Source organism: Sus scrofa, chromosome 13 (genome assembly GCF_054392235.1).
Source record: "Sus scrofa isolate SSC_HxYL_T2T_F1_AM1 chromosome 13, Sscrofa_HxYL_maternal_Yorkshire_Landrace_v2.0, whole genome shotgun sequence".
Taxonomy (NCBI): domain Eukaryota; kingdom Metazoa; phylum Chordata; class Mammalia; order Artiodactyla; family Suidae; genus Sus; species Sus scrofa.
In genome coordinates, this window is record NC_139395.1 from 182,836,824 (window position 1) to 182,852,759 (window position 15,936).

A 15,936-nucleotide genomic window follows, 5' to 3' on the forward strand; every position below is an offset into this window, starting at 1 on the left:
ACTGAGAATAGAGAAGAATAAGAAATGAATTTTGAAAGATTATCATGATTCAATCATAAAAGGAATTTAGACTTTCCTCAGTAAACAATGGACAATGATAAAATGGTCGTAAATAGCAAAATGTTGCGATTAAATTTTTTCCCAAAACTGCATTTAAAAGTTAAAATTCATGTTTAGAAGCTACTGCAGCAATCTACCTGACAAATGCTATGACCACAACAAGACAATGGCAATGGGGTTGCAGAAAAAAGTTGGATTTTAGAGATAAAAACGCCATGGAACTCATGGACTTGGAGAGGGGTAAACAATTAGAAAAAAGTCAAACATGACTCCATGACAGAGGGTGGTACACCCTCTGAAATAGGGAACACGGAGAGCAGAGGGTTGTAATATAAAAATGAAAATTGTAAAATAAAAGATGATAAATTCTGGTTTGACCATGTTGAGTTTGAGAAGTTTGTGCAATATGTTTCATTTGGAAATAGCCTATATGAAACCTATAGAAAAGATGTGGAATTGAAAGGCAGAACTATGAGTCATTAAAAAATGCAAGAGAAACTAATTCCAGCCCTTGGGGATAGTGATAATCCCTGAAGGTGATTAGGTAAGACAATTCCCTTCTTTTCCCACTATTAGTAGATCCGATGGACCAAAAACATTTTTAAAACATTTTTATTAACCCATTTAGGTTGTATAGGTAGAAGTGATGAACAGTCAGCATGAAGTAGGGTTATCTGCACCAGTTAGTTATTTCTTGAGATTTGCTAACGAAGGTTAAGTAAAATCACTACATTTCAGAATGTAGTATCTTAGCATAGAAGAATTTTCCCTAGGAACACATAACTGAAAAGATGCCTTTCTCTATATAGCCTTACCTGTTGAACATGATCTGAATTTTCTTTAGAGGCAGGGAAACAGATTAGCATAAATTGGTTCAAGGATACCATCATTCTTATGTCTTATGGGAAAGGAGAACAGCAATGAGTTAGATACTGTTCACAGCAAGACAAATGGGGCCAATTATTATCAATTCATTTAACAATTATTTTATAGTGGCTACTATAAGCCAGGAATTTGGTTAAAAACTTTGGATTCAATTTTGGCTTCTGGGTGATCCTGGTCTATTATTTAACTAGAAAATAACCTTAGGAGTAATAGTTTCCCTTTACTAGTTGCTTCATCAGCTAGAACATAGTCACACTTAGTTAATACTAAAGTTTAATAAGCATGCTAGGAAATCAAACTCTAATGTCAAAAAACTAATCGGTCAATTGCTCTCAAAGAAACACAAAAGTTAATCAAGATTTCTCTCATTCTGAAACTTTGTCTGGAAAATTTTCAACATTATCTTTGGCCCCTTTCTCCTTTTTACTGTGGTGCTATTCCTCATAGACCTTGTTTTGGGAGGTGGTGATTGGCTTTGATGTGGTTTTCCAGGAAGTGGCTGGTGATTTTTGCTACATATAAACTCAAGCCAGGAGACCCCTGGAGGCAACCGGTGGTAACTGAGTACCTTAGGGAAAGCACAGCCTGAGAGGGAAGATGCTCCGGGAGACTCTTTTGAAGGAGGCAGTAAAGGGGCAGCAGGAGGGACAGTGGAAGAGGAAGACGAAGACGAAGAGGAGGATGAGGAGGAAGATATAGAGGAAGAAGAGGATGGGAGTAGGGATTCTGACTGAGGATAACTACTTTTCTTTACATAAAGCAGCCAGTCAATAGCCTGGGGCTGTTGGCTAACAACTTGGTTTTCAGGGGCTACTGCCAGACATGTTTTCTGTGTATTAACCCCCTGGGTGATATCAGGTTCAGATGTAGGGAAAATTTGTGATATCTTCTCCAGTCCGTCAAGGTTTTCATCTGGAACTTCATCTGGCTGATTTTCTTTCACAGGGAGTGGGAGAGAAGTTGAAAGAGAAGTCTCTGGTAGGGAAAGGATAAAAATTAGTTTCACCTCTATTTCTCCCTCAGAAGTAGGCTCGGGTGTTGGTATGACAAATAGTGTAGCAGCACGAGGATCTTTCCTTCCTGTAAGATGGTTACACTGAGATTTTATGCAGGAAGCACAAGCTAAACAAACCATATAACTTGATGAAAGGCGAGGACCAGGACGAGGATTTGGCCTTCCCCTCATCCTTCGAAAGAGAATCTGCCTACAGAGATCTCTCTGAATTCTAGTCTTGGAGAGAGAATTGACAATTTTATTTACAACATCATCAGGGACAGTTCCACCTTTAACAATGCAGGGATAAATACAGTCAAAAGTCCATGGAATTTCTTTATTTGATTCTGTCTTTTCATAAAGAGACAAACTGCTTTTACTCTGTAGTCTGGAGCTCAGTGTTAAAGCAGCTATGTTCCTGACGCCATGTTTGGAGCTTAATAATGATTGACCTGAGGTATTTGATTTAGGGTGGAGTGAAGAAAGATCTGCGGCTTTGGGTTTGTCACTTAATGAAGTGGTGTTCTGAAATTTGGTGTGACACACAGTTGAGCTCAGAGTCCTGAAGTCACGATCAAGCATTTTAGGCTGGAACAATGGCAAACTCTTTGACTGATGGACGGAATGTGGTAAAGGTGATTTCCTTGGTTTTGAATTGGACAATGGTAATCTCAGAACACTGGAATTAGAGCTCAATATAGGTGTTCTCTGAGCTATGGAGTCAGGGAATGGTGAGCTCAGATCTGTTTGACTGGGCTCCAAAGAAGGCTCTGTCTGAAGCAAGTCATTTATTTGAAGTGTAGAGTTGAGTGATGGTGAGCTTAAAGATCTTTGATTGTGAGGTAATAATGATGTCCAAAGGCTATCCAATGACGTTGTTTTCTGAGGCTTGGACTGAGATAATGCCGAGTTAAAGGCTCTTTGATTAGGTCCCAAAGATGATGATGTCCATATGTAGTCTGGGGAAGGTGTTTCTTGATGATTTAGGGAGTATAATGATGAACTTAACACTCTTTGAGTAGACCTCTGTGAAGGTGATGTCCAGCAAAGGTCTAGGGAAGATGTATTCTGAGGTTTGGGAAAGGGTAATTGTGAGCTCAAGTCTGTTTGCTTGGGCTTCAGTAATGATGCCTTGGTGAGCTCAAGTGAAGATGTTATATGAGGTTTGGAGTGGGACAAAGGCGAGCTTAGGGTTCTCTTATTAGTCCACGCTGAAGTTCTCTGACGGAGGTGTAGTGAAGGCGTGGCCTGACGTTTGCAGTGAGATAATGGTGATTTCAGAACCCTGTTATAGAAGTCCCCAGAAATTGTGTCCTGAGACTTTGCAGAGGGCAATAGTGAGGATTTCTGCACCTTCTGGTTAGCGTTTAGCAGAGGCACTGCAAGGTTATTACTATGAGATTGTACTCTGATCACAGATTGGCTATTGGGATGATTTAGTTTTTCATCTGTGTATTGATGTGTTAATGAGCTGGTTGTGGCCAGTTGGTAAGACTGTTCTAGTGGCACAAAGTGTTGCTCATAATATGCTAGTGGCACCATCTTGTGCTAGTCATACAGGTCTTTCTGAAAGCAGTTAGCTTGAGGGGATGTTTCAGTAACTGATAGAGTCTTTTAGCTAGATTCCATGGATGAGAAATACTCTTAAATAAAAAATCTTTGGTAGTTTCTACCATCTGTCTTGTAACCGTTCTGTTAATTCCTAAATTAACTGAGTGTCTCAAAATTGAGGTATAAATGAAGCTGAAAAAAGTGTCACCAATTGAGATTCTTCTCTGTCTTCTCTTTAGTTTCCTAGACTTATTTTTCCCCTTGGAGAAATAATGCCTGTTAACAAAATAATGAAGAGGATTAAGAAGAAATCCTGATATTGATATTAATGTTCTCAAAAAATATATAGTGACTAAAACATACTCTGTGTGTAGCTTTTGAATTAAACTTTCTAAACCCCCAGTTGCCCATCCGTAAGATACGTAAATATAAGGTTTAATTTATTGGGCTAAAGACTAAGTAATATATCTAAAATATTTAACAGTGCCCAAGATATAAGAAATGTTCAATAAAAGGTAACGACTATGTTCAGGAATCTTTCAGTGATTGCTTTGGTTTAAAAAAAAAGTCTTATTTTATTGCATGAAATAAGGACAATCTTAGAGAAAAGTGAGATGGAAGTTCTTCTAAGATGTTAGTTTTGAATTTAGATTCAATTACCCATTATTATCACTTTTTAGCTTACTTGCATAGGTCCATAATTCTAGTTGAATGTCCAGTTGAATATTTACAGTCTTATTTGTCACTATTGCTGCCTTTGAAACTGTTGATCCTTTTAAAATAACTGTCTTCATTCTTGTCCATTACTTTTCTCTACTCTGAATCTCTCATTCATTCTCTTCTCTCTAGGACTTCACTGAATGCTTTTCTTTTGTTCTCAATTTAGTGTAGTTCTCAGAGTTATATCATCAGTTCTGTCCCATTTGCATTTTATTCCTAAGGAATCACATTAGTTATGTTTGGGATTTCAAAATTAACTATAGAAAACTCATTAAAAAATAGAAGCTTGCAGTTTGTCAAAAGGTTATGCTTTGGAGTTCCCGTCATGGCTCAGTGGTTAACAAATATGACTAGGAACCATGAGGTTACGTGTTCGATCCCTGGCTTTGTTCAGTGGGTTAAGGATCTGCTGTTGCCATGAGCTGTGGTGTAGATCGCAGACGTGGCTCAGATCCTGTGTTGCTGTGGCTCTGGTGTAGGCCAGTGGCTACAGTTCCAATTAGACCCCTAGCCTGGGAACCTCCATGTGCTGCGGGAGCAGCCCTAGAAAAGGCAAAAAGACAAAAAAAAAAAAAAAAAAGTTATGCTTTTACCACTCAGGAAAGATGGATATGCTGCTTCTTACAAAGGCAACGCATAGTATAACATGGCACTATATCAGTGCATTTCTCATGGTCAAGGGTTTGTTTTTCAGATTTTAAGGCTAAGACACATAATACAACAACAACAACAACAAAAACAAGAGTGATTTTAACAGAATCTGGGATTAGCCAATGAGAATACTGGCCTCAAGGCCCTTGAAGAATAAGAACTGTCAGAGTTTGGTTTCATGATTCTTTTCTATACTTCTATGACTTGACTTGCTAATCCAGTTTCTGATGGAGAAGTTCATTTCTCATATATGCCAACTTATCCATTTATTTACTATCCTACTATTACTGGAATATTTTCCCTTATATCAAGGTATCTTTTTACTTATTTGCTCTAATCTTGTTTACATTTATTTTAAAGTATATTTTAATGCATCCTTAATTAATGTGTTTTCAAGTATTAAGACATTCTTTGTGAAATACTCCAAGTATCAACAATACTATCTACACACCAATGACCTCCTAATTTTTGGTCTCTAGTTTTATTTTTCTCTTGAGCTTTGAAATTATATTACCAACTAGTCATCAGGCCTCTCTATCCAGAAATCTCAAAGACAATTAAAACACAAAACATAAAAATAAAGTTATTTCTCCTTATAAAGAAATTATCTTTTTCTATATCTTCTATCTCAGTTCTTAAAACCTAGTTATCTAAATCAAACTCTTTAAAATCACCCTGGACAGCTTCACCTTCCAAAAATATTTAGACACCAGGACCTGTGGATTTTATCTCTTTTATAGCTTAATTCACCTCTTTTATATTAAATTCCACTATTTCAGTTTATACTATAGGCATATCTAATCTAAACTAATATGTTTTTGAATTAACCTCTCTATATCTTTCCCTCATATCTCAATCACTGTCTTCCCCCTCCTCTGTCAGATATCCAAAAGCTAATACTTGCTGGTGAGAAATTGTTACTACTCACCCAAAGATCTTTATTTTGCTTCTGTCTGCATGAATAACAAAGACTGATGATACTTGTGATTGCTGGGTTTTGTGTGCTGTATTTTGATAACCAATGCGTTAAAGAGAGGAGGAAACAGCTCACCCTTTTGCATACCTGTGACAGTCTAACAAACTTCCAGGTGACAATATAGAGTAACTCTAAGATCCTGATGTATAGAAAGATTTCTTAAACAGTCTATAAAAAGCTATAACCATTACAAATTGATAAATTAAAATCAAGAACCCTCAATCATCAAAACTTACTATATTTAGAAAGAGTTAAAGGTAAATTTCCAATACATATATCTGAAAAAAAGACTCATATTCATTACAACTTAAGATGCTAGGAAAAAGCAAGCCATGCAATTAGAATGTTAGGCAAAATACATGAATAAGCACTTCACAAAGGAGTTTATCCAAATGCTAAAATATATGTGAAAAAAAAAAAAAAACGCTCAGCCTCTTTAGAAACCAGTGAGCCATATACTTAAACCACAGAGAGATACTACTACACATTATCAGAATGTGATCAAAATAATATGAAAGCTGATGAAGCAAATAATTGGTGATTGTCTAGATTAACTAGTATATCTTATACATACACACACATATTTTTATATACTATATATCCCATTCTTAGGTACCTTACAAGAGGCATGCAATGCATGAATAGTGGCACCAAAATGCATATACTAGGACATTAATTGGAGTATTATTCCTAAAAACTTCAAACTAGAATTAACTGTCAATCAATAGCAGAATATATAAATTGTGATATCTTCACTATTCTGAATAAAATACAAAAACAGTGAAAATAGAAAATCTCACATCATGTAACTACATGAATGAATATCACATACAACATGTTGAATGAAAACTATCATATACACAAATAATAATTCATACCTTTTTGTGTGAAAGTACGAAATGAGTTCATAATTACGATGGTGTCAATAGTCAAGATAATAATACACCTGAGGAGGTGGAGATTAGGAGGAAACACAAAGCTTCTGGGGTGGTGATAAAGTTCTTTTCCTTGACCTGGATGCTGATTGTATGGATGAATTCACTCTGTGGTAACTGAGCTTTAACACTTATGCTATCTGTATTTTTCTATATTTCTTAAATTCAATAACAAGTTTAAAAAGGCATAACTTGATGCTAATTTGAAAAGATACATCTTACACCAAAATTTCACTGAAAAGTGAAATGTTAAAGGATGAACCAAGTTTTGGAACCCAGATGCAATGAAAATCTTGAAAAAAAAGGTGGGGGACGGGGAAGAAGAGTGCAATGTGGAAATCCTGCTATCACAGGGAGAGAAATAAAGGAATTCAAAACAAATGGAACTAAGAAGAGTTTAAGACTAAAAACAAACAAACAAATAAATAAACAAATAAATAAAAATGAGAGAAAGAGAAAATTAACATTTCTGAATTTTTCCACTTTCAGTTAGCAATAACATCGCCACTTTAAAAAGTACATTTTGCTAACGTATAAAAATATTAAAGATAATGTAAGAAGTGGTGAAGATTTGAATGAAGCTATAACTATGGAAAGAAATGTATACCACTTATGAAAGAATTAATTCACAAATAATCTCTGTGCCCAAATTCTTTTTACAGCTGAGACCTAACATTCAATGAAGACATATTTATAATGTTATATGAACTTTTCCAGAATATGATGAATATAGAAATATTCTAAATTTGTTCTGTGAAACAGTTGTATGTAATTCTGATATTAAAACATGACAAAAAAGTTCAAAACTAAAATGAATATAATAAAGTGAGATCACTTATACCACATGCAAGCTTTCTAATAAAACAAAACATTTAATTTAACATTACATTAAAATAACAACCAACTGTTACCAACTTGATCTTATTCAAACAATGTAATGATGATGTATTATTAGGAACCATTATAATTCATTATATTCATAATTCACAAATAAGTTGTTACAGTTGCTTAGAAAAGTCATTTTATAATTCCAATCGCCAGTCCCCATAAAATGAAGTAAACTACTAAGAAAGAAAGACAGTTATTTAATGAAAAATATCAAACTGAAAGCAAAATCAAATCACTCATTTGGCATTGGTAAGATTGTCCCCCTTGTAGGCTGGTAATAGACAAGCATATCCACTACTACTACTACTACTACTACTACTACTACAATTTAATGTTATTTAAAATCTTGTCAATGCAGTAAAGAAAGAAACAGAGGAAAAAAGATATATAACTATAGAAAAGGCAGAAATTAAATAATCTCTCTATGCACAGGATATGATTGAAAGCTCAATAGAATATAGAAAATCAAATAGAATCAATAATATATTAAAATTCAGAACGTTCAATGAGCTCTTTACTAAGTCAATATATGTGGATCAAGAAATTTCTTATATATCAACATTTGAAATATGTAGCATTAAATAGCTATATAAGAAAAGACATTTTCAAATAATTATACTAACTTGCTCCTTAAACAACTGGAGAAGAGTATATTAAATCAAAATTAAGTAGAATAAAGAAAATAATAGAGAAACAAGAAAAACAAAGATACAAAAATGTGGTTCTTTGAGAGCAATGAAATTGAAAATATTTAACTAGATATATCAGAGGAAGAAAAAAGAAGGCATAAATTACAAAATCAGAAATGAGAGAACTGGCATCACTATGGACTCTATAAATACAGAATCAGGTAATTCTATATTCTGTTTAAATACAGAATCAGGTAATTCTGTGAATAATGTTATGCCGGTATGATAGACACCTCAGATGAAAGAGATATATTTCTTGAAAAATGAAAATTGCCAAAGCTCACTTAAGAGTAAATAGAAACCCTGAAGATCCCTATATCAATTAAATAAATTGAATTTGAGTTTAAAACCTTCCCACCCACACACACAAAAAAGCCTTGATGAGTTCATTGATGCATTCCATGAAACTTTCTTTTTTTTTTGGTCTTTTTGCTATTTCTTGGGCCTCTCCCGCGGCATATGGAGGTTCCCAGGCCAGGGGTTGAATCAGAGCTGTAGCCACCGGCCTACGCCAGAGCCACAGCAACACGGGATCCGAGCCGCGTCTGCAACCTACACCACAGCTCAGGGCAACGCCGGATCGTTAACCCACTGAGCAAGGGCAGGGACCGAACCCGCAACCTCATGGTTCCTAGTCGGATTTGTTAACCACTGCGCCATGACGGGAACTCCCCATGAAACTTTTAAGAACTATAGACTATCGATTTTGCAAATGCTCTTCCCCAAAATTAAAATGGAACAATTTATCTCTAAATCATTCTATGAATCAACTATTAGCCTGACATCAAATTCCAACAAAAGTATTATTAGATTTTTAAAAACTGTTGCCCAATATTCTTCATATAGATGCAAATATTCCAAACAAAATTTAAGCAAGTCAAATCTAAAAACGTATAAAAATGATAATACACATCCTCAAAATCTGTGAACCCAGCCTTTTGTGCAAAGACACCAGATAAGCCTAAATTGAGAAAAATTCTACAGAATAGTTCACCAGTACTCTTCAAATGTACGAAAGTTATGAAAAACAAGGAAAGACAGAGAAACTGTCACATATTGGAGAAATCTAAAATAATGACTAAAGGCAACATGGTATCCTGGACTGGATCTTGGTTCAGCAAGAAGATATTAATGAAAAAACTGATGAAATGTCTATTTTAGTCTATAGTTCAGTTAATAGTATTATACTGACATAAATTTGTCTTCACTAAAATGCCATTTTATGTAGGATATTAACAGTAAAAAAAACCTGGGTAAAGAGTTGAAATGCAAAGGAGCTAGAATAGACCAAACAACTTCGTAAAAGAAAAAAGCTGGAGGACCAACATTACTTGATTTCAATATGTTAAAAAGCAACATAAATGTCAACTGCAAAATGTCAACAGCAAATCAATGGGACAGAATAGGAAATTCAGAAATAGACACACATATATATATAGAGAGAGAGCTTTTTTTTTTTAAGTGTTAAGGTAATTCAGTGTAGAATAATCCTTTCAAATGATCCAGTAATAACTGGATATGTATATCTGCAAAAAAATGAACTTTGATACAAACCTCAGATTACACATGAATATCGATTCGTAATAGGACCACAGATTTAGCATAAAACCCCAAAATACAAAAGTTCTGAAAGAAAACATGAGAAAATCTTTGTGAATTTGAATTTTGGCATAGATTTTTAAACACAAAAGTACAATCAATAAAAGAACAAATGAATATATTGAGTTTCACTGAAATTAAAAATTTTTGCTATTCACAAGACATCATTAAGAAAATAGAAAAACAAACCATAAACTTAGGGAAAATATTTGCAAAGCATATATCAGTAAAGTACTTGCTATTAAGAGTGTATAGAGCAAATTTAAGAAAGCAAACAATCCAATAAAAAATAAGCAAAATATTTGTATAACTTTCCAAAGATGATATGTGAATGGGAAATAAGCATATGAAAAGATATTCAGCATCATTAGTCATTAGCAAATGTAAATTGAGATCACATGAGAGACAACTAAATACCTATTACAGCAGCTAACTTTTAAAAGTTGACCATACTTTTAAAGTATTCACCACTGGTTGAAATAGCATAAGAAGTTTGGGGTAAAGGTTGACTATTTTTTTTTAAGAAAATATACATGTGTCATAATCCAACCAGTCCACTCCTAGTATTTACCCTAGAGAAAAAGAAGCACAGCCCATAAAAAGGCTTATAGAAATATGCTCATTAAAACTTAGTTGAATAGTCCAAAGTGGAGATAACCCAACAGTCATCATTAAGTGAATGGATTAACAATTTATAGTAAATCCAAATATCAATCTGTTATTACTACCATTCTCAGGAATCCTATCTGCAGATGCATGTTTGGAAACAAGATTTTCAGAAATTGATAGACAAAAGAACCAATATAAAACACAAACAATCCCACAAGCCAACCTAAGTTCATATTTCAAATCTAACACTTAAAGAGAATATGAAACAAAGGCTTTGTGCTCTCAATAAACCAACAAAAGAAAAATAAATGCATACTCTAGAAAACCTATGCAATAAAAACACAAATAATACATAGATGTCTTAAAAATCAAAGACTGATTTAGCATTTAAAATATTCAGTACTCTTGTGTGTATAGATTAATTTTCTCACTTTTTTTCTTGAGTTAATACTCAGAATATATGACATCAAATCTTTTTTATTATAGTTTGAAGTAACTTAACATTGTTTATCTGTTCGATGGTTTGGTTTGTTAACAAAATTGACTTCTACCTGCCAAACTCTCAAGGCCTATATTAATGTTTTTACAATTCAAGAAATTTGAATTTAGAGAATTTCTTGAAAGTCAATTCTTAATGCACCAAACTCTGAGTGAGGATTGATCACTCAAAGAGGATAATCCTCTCTGGGAACCAACTGCATAAGAGGCTCTGGCTCAGATGTTTAGAAGACTTCAGAAGAAATCTCTGTAATCCGAGGTTTATCTCTAGCCTGACATGAGTACATGACATTTCTACCTTGTAGAGCTCAGACATTCAGCTTTCATCTTTTCCCATGTATAAACCCATGAGACTATCTCAGATTTATACTTCAAGGCTACCTTCTCTGAACTTTTTTTTAATCATTCATTCTCACTAATCTATGTATTCTTGATTGTAAAAGTGCCTTTTACCAAGAGAAGTTTCATGAAAACTAAAAATCTGGCTATTTCAAATGGTTCTTAGAAATAGAATTACAATCATGCCAGGCAATCTTGTAGGCTATGTGCTGCTTTCATTCCCTGTGAAGAGACATAATCCAGAGAAGACTATGTTCTAATGCACAGAAAAATGAATATCATTAAATATAATTGCTACTATTTGTACAATTCTATATTCCATAAAAACAGTGAGCAAATTCTGCCATTTTTCACCTGTGATCAAGTTGTCACCCAAATGTAGGGACCTGTTAGTGGAGTCTACCCATGAGCTCTATAGGAATCCATCCAGAAGCTAAATTTCACCACCATGCAGCTGTATTCAACATTGTCTATCCTGTCTTCCTCTTCTACACAAGTTCAAGAACATGGGTTTGGTGTGGACAGAGCTGAGTCAGCTTAATTTGGCTACACTAGATACATCAGACGTGTTCAGCAAGGCACAGAACAATATGCTCTGTAAAAATCCATTCATTTTCATGCTTTTGTATGATTTGGGGATTATAATTTCAGAAAAACTTCCTTAGAAACAACTTTAAAACATCAACCTTCCATATCTTAATAGAATAAAATTGTCATACCTGCGTTCTTCCCCCATGACAAGGGCATAAGGTACAACAAATCTAAACCAAATCCAAAAATGGGAGAGACAGAAGAGTGGAGGCAAAGAGGAGATATTTGGCATGTTGTGAATGGAGACAGCTTGCTAGTATTCATCCCTTCCCACCCACAGCACTCATGCTATTATCACCTTTTAGAAAATATCCCTGTGCCGTCCACTGAGAAAAGCACTTTGGGGGGGACACAGACAAAAATAGTTTCCTAAAATGTTAAAAGTACAGAAGAAAGAATAGGTATTTAATTCCATGATATAGGATAGGAATAAAAATACAAAGATTATTAGGGGATATGGAGTCTAAAGTTAAAAGAAGAGGAAGTAAGCCAGGCGCAGATATAAAACAAAACAGATAAACACACGGCAAAATGAAGATAGTATTCTGGAAATGAAGAGTAAAGATGACATTAGGAATTGAAACAGAAAGTCACACACACACACACAAAAAGACTTTTCAACTTCATATATAAGAACCTCTGAGAGAAGTACATTTGAAAGGAAGAAGTTGGAGTCTGAGGAAGAGAAGAAAGAAAAGGAAGACTTAACGAACAGTGTAATACAGTAGTGATAAGATAAACATGTGAAAGGAACACTTTTTTTCAAATCCAAGAAATAATTCCTAGGTGGCATGAAATAAAATCAAATTATAAAAGGATTTCAAGAGTGGTGACTGTGAACAAATCACCGAGTTCACCACTACTGACTTATCTGAGAGCATAGTTCCAAGAGAGTCAGGTGTGTGAAGTGGAGCGTTTACAGTTAGCCTGACTTTAAGGAACTAGACTATGAAGAGAAGTACAGTTGGAAAAAGTTATCCTAGAGGGAAGTCTGGCTGATGTTGTTAAAAATAGAGAAACACTCAAATATATTGACAGATAGAAGAAAGAGAAGAACCACAGAGGGAAATTGATGGCATGTCATAGGCCAGAAATAGGATTAGTTGAGTAAAGGAAACATTAGTATTTGAGGAAGAATAATTCAAGAGGTTAAAAAAAAAAGCCCTCCAAATAAAATGAAAATACTTCCTTTTTTCTGATCTAACATATATACTAAAAATGATGGAGGGAAGAGGTTAAGCCCCCCAAAAATATTCCTTTTAGGGGGGTACTCTTAGGAAATATATAGTTTGTCAATGTCTGAATACTACTCACCAATCAATGGAGCAAAGAGGCTACTGTTAAAGAAACATGCATAAACAAAATTGCATATACCTCCATCAAAATCATAAACAAATAACTTATAGTCATATATCCAGATCAATTCCCCCTGACCTACAAAGCAGTGAGTGGTACTTTATACATCAGAAAATATTTCATGTAATTTGATTTAACAGGGAAAATCTGAAAGATTGTAAATTTATGTATAGGCTACAGGTTTACTGAGTATAGAAGAAAAACACAAACTGGCAAAAACTGGAGTTTAATATCTCCTTGTATGATGGGAATCTGGGGAGGAGAGATCCTTAATAATGTTACACAAAAACAGTTGGCCCAGCATGCAGTTTTGAAAAATGAAAATCTTATCTTGGAGTAATTTATGAGCAAAGAAAACAGTCAACTAGACAAGTGAGACCATTAAGATGAATATGAAATAGCAGGCTATAAACTCTCTAGTTGGGAAAGTGGCATCTTGCTAATTAGTTGCTTGTTGCTAATCCAAAGTTTATTTATTTGAGTGTGTCTTATAGAAGTATATGTGTTCTATATCAAAGAATAAAATATGTAGTAGTAAACCTACTCAAGGAGGTAAAAGACCTGTACGCTGAAAATTTTAAGACTGATGAAAGAAATTGAACATGACACAACAGATGGAAAAGGTAAACCATGTTCTTGAATTAGAAGAAATAATGCAGTTTTTCATTTTTTACACTTATATTGAAGTATAGTTACTTTACAATGTGTTAATTTCTTTTGTTTTGTTTTGTTTTTGTCTTTTTGCTATTTCTTGGGCCGCTCCCGCGGCATATGGAGGTTCCCAGGCTAGGGGCTGAATCGGAGCTGTAGCCACCGGCCTACGTCAGAGCCACAGCAACGCGGGATCCGAGCCGCGTCTGCAACCCACACCACAGCTCACGGGGCAACGCCGGATCCTTAACCCACCGAGCAAGGGCAGGGACCAAACCCACAACCTCATGGTTCCTAGTCGGATTTGTTAACCACTGCGCCGTGACGGGAACTCCACAATGTGTTAATTTCTGTACAACAAAGTGATTCAATTATACATATACTCATATCCATTCTTTTTCAGATTCTTTCCCCATATAGGTTATCACTGACTATTGAGTAGAGATCCCTGTGCTATATAGCAACTCCCCATCTACCACCCTTTGCTTATACAAAAGTCTGCATGTACTAATACCAAACTCCAAATATTGTTAAAGTGAGCATATTACACAATGCAATCTACAGATTCAATGCAGTCCCTATCAAATTACCAATAACATTTTTCATAGAACTATAATAAAAAATTAAATTTGGGAGGTCCCATCATGGCACAGTGGAAACAAATCTGACTAGGAACTGTGAGATTGCAGGTTCGATCCCTGGCCCTGCAGAGTGGGTTAAGGATCCAGCATTGCCATGAGCTGTGGTGTAGGTCACAGATGCGGCTTGGTTCTGGCATTGCTGTGGCTGTGGTGCAGACTGGTAGCTGCAGTTCTGATTGGATCCCCAGCCCAGGAACCTCCACGTGCTATGGATGTGGCCCTAAAAAGACAAAAAACAATAAATAAATAAATAAATAAATATTAAAATAAAATTAAATTCATTTGGAAAAACAAAAGGCCCCAAATAGTCAAAACAACCTCCAGAAAGAATGAAGCTAGAGGAATCATGCTCCTCGGTTTCAAACTATACTACAAAGCTACAATAATCAAAACAGTATGGCATTGGAATAAAAACAGACATAGATTAATAAAACAGAATAGAAAGTCCAAAAATAAACCCACATACTTATGTTCAATTAATCTTTGACAAAGGAGGCAAGAATATACAATGTAGAAAAGACAACCTCTTCCATCAAAGGTGCTAGGAAAACTTGACAGCTACATGTAAAAGAATGAGATTAGAACATTCACTAATATCATATCTAAAAATAAACTCAAAGTGGAATAAAAACCTAAATGCAAAACTGAATACTATAAAACTCCTAGAGGAAAATATAGGCAGAACACCCTGACATAAATGGCAGCAATATTTTTTCAGATCTGTCTTCTAGAGTAATGGAAATAAAACCAAAAATAAAAAAACAGGACCTAATTAAACTTAAAAGCTTTTGCATAGCAAAGGAAACCATAAAAAAAAAAAGACAACCTACCTATGGAGAGGGAGAAAATATTTGCAAATGATGCTACTACAAAGGGATTAATTTGCAAAATACATGAATATCTCGTACAGGTCAATATCAACAAACAACCAACCCCCCAAAATGGGCAGGGAGTTCCCATTGTGGCTCAGCAGTAATGAACCCAACTAGGATCCATGAAGATGTGGTTTCAATCCCTTGCCTCACTCAGTGGATTAAGGATCCGGCATTGCCATGAGCTGTGGTGTAGTTCACAGACATGGCTCATATCTTGCATTTCTGTGGCTGTGGCATAGGCCAGCAGCTGTAGCTCCAATTTAGCCCCTAGCATGGGAACTTCCATATGTCTCAGGTGTGACCCTAAAAACAAGACAAAACAAAACAAAAAAGGGCAGAAGACCTAAACATACATTTCTCCAGAGAAGACATGCAGATGGCCAACGGGAACATGAAAAGATGCTCGACATCACTAATTAATACAGAAA

At 35.0% G+C, this 15,936-nt stretch overlaps 1 protein-coding gene across 4 annotated transcripts in view; it reads right to left on the minus strand.

Annotated features, from left to right (window-relative positions):
- Nucleotides 1-658: 658 nt before the first annotated feature.
- Nucleotides 659-15,936, minus strand: part of CSNK2A2IP (casein kinase 2 subunit alpha' interacting protein) — a 130,694-nt gene continuing 115,416 nt past the window's right edge. For 3 of the 4 annotated variants that reach the window (XM_084989158.1, XM_084989157.1, XM_084989159.1), the window contains one exon: nucleotides 659-3,766. In XM_084989158.1, the coding sequence (XP_084845284.1) occupies nucleotides 1,295-3,481 (2,187 nt within the window). In that variant the 5' untranslated portion in view covers nucleotides 3,482-3,766 and the 3' untranslated portion in view covers nucleotides 659-1,294. Of the gene's footprint in view, nucleotides 3,767-4,175; nucleotides 4,427-15,936 lie in introns of those variants that run through there. The other variant, XM_084989160.1, reaches the window with a different exon arrangement.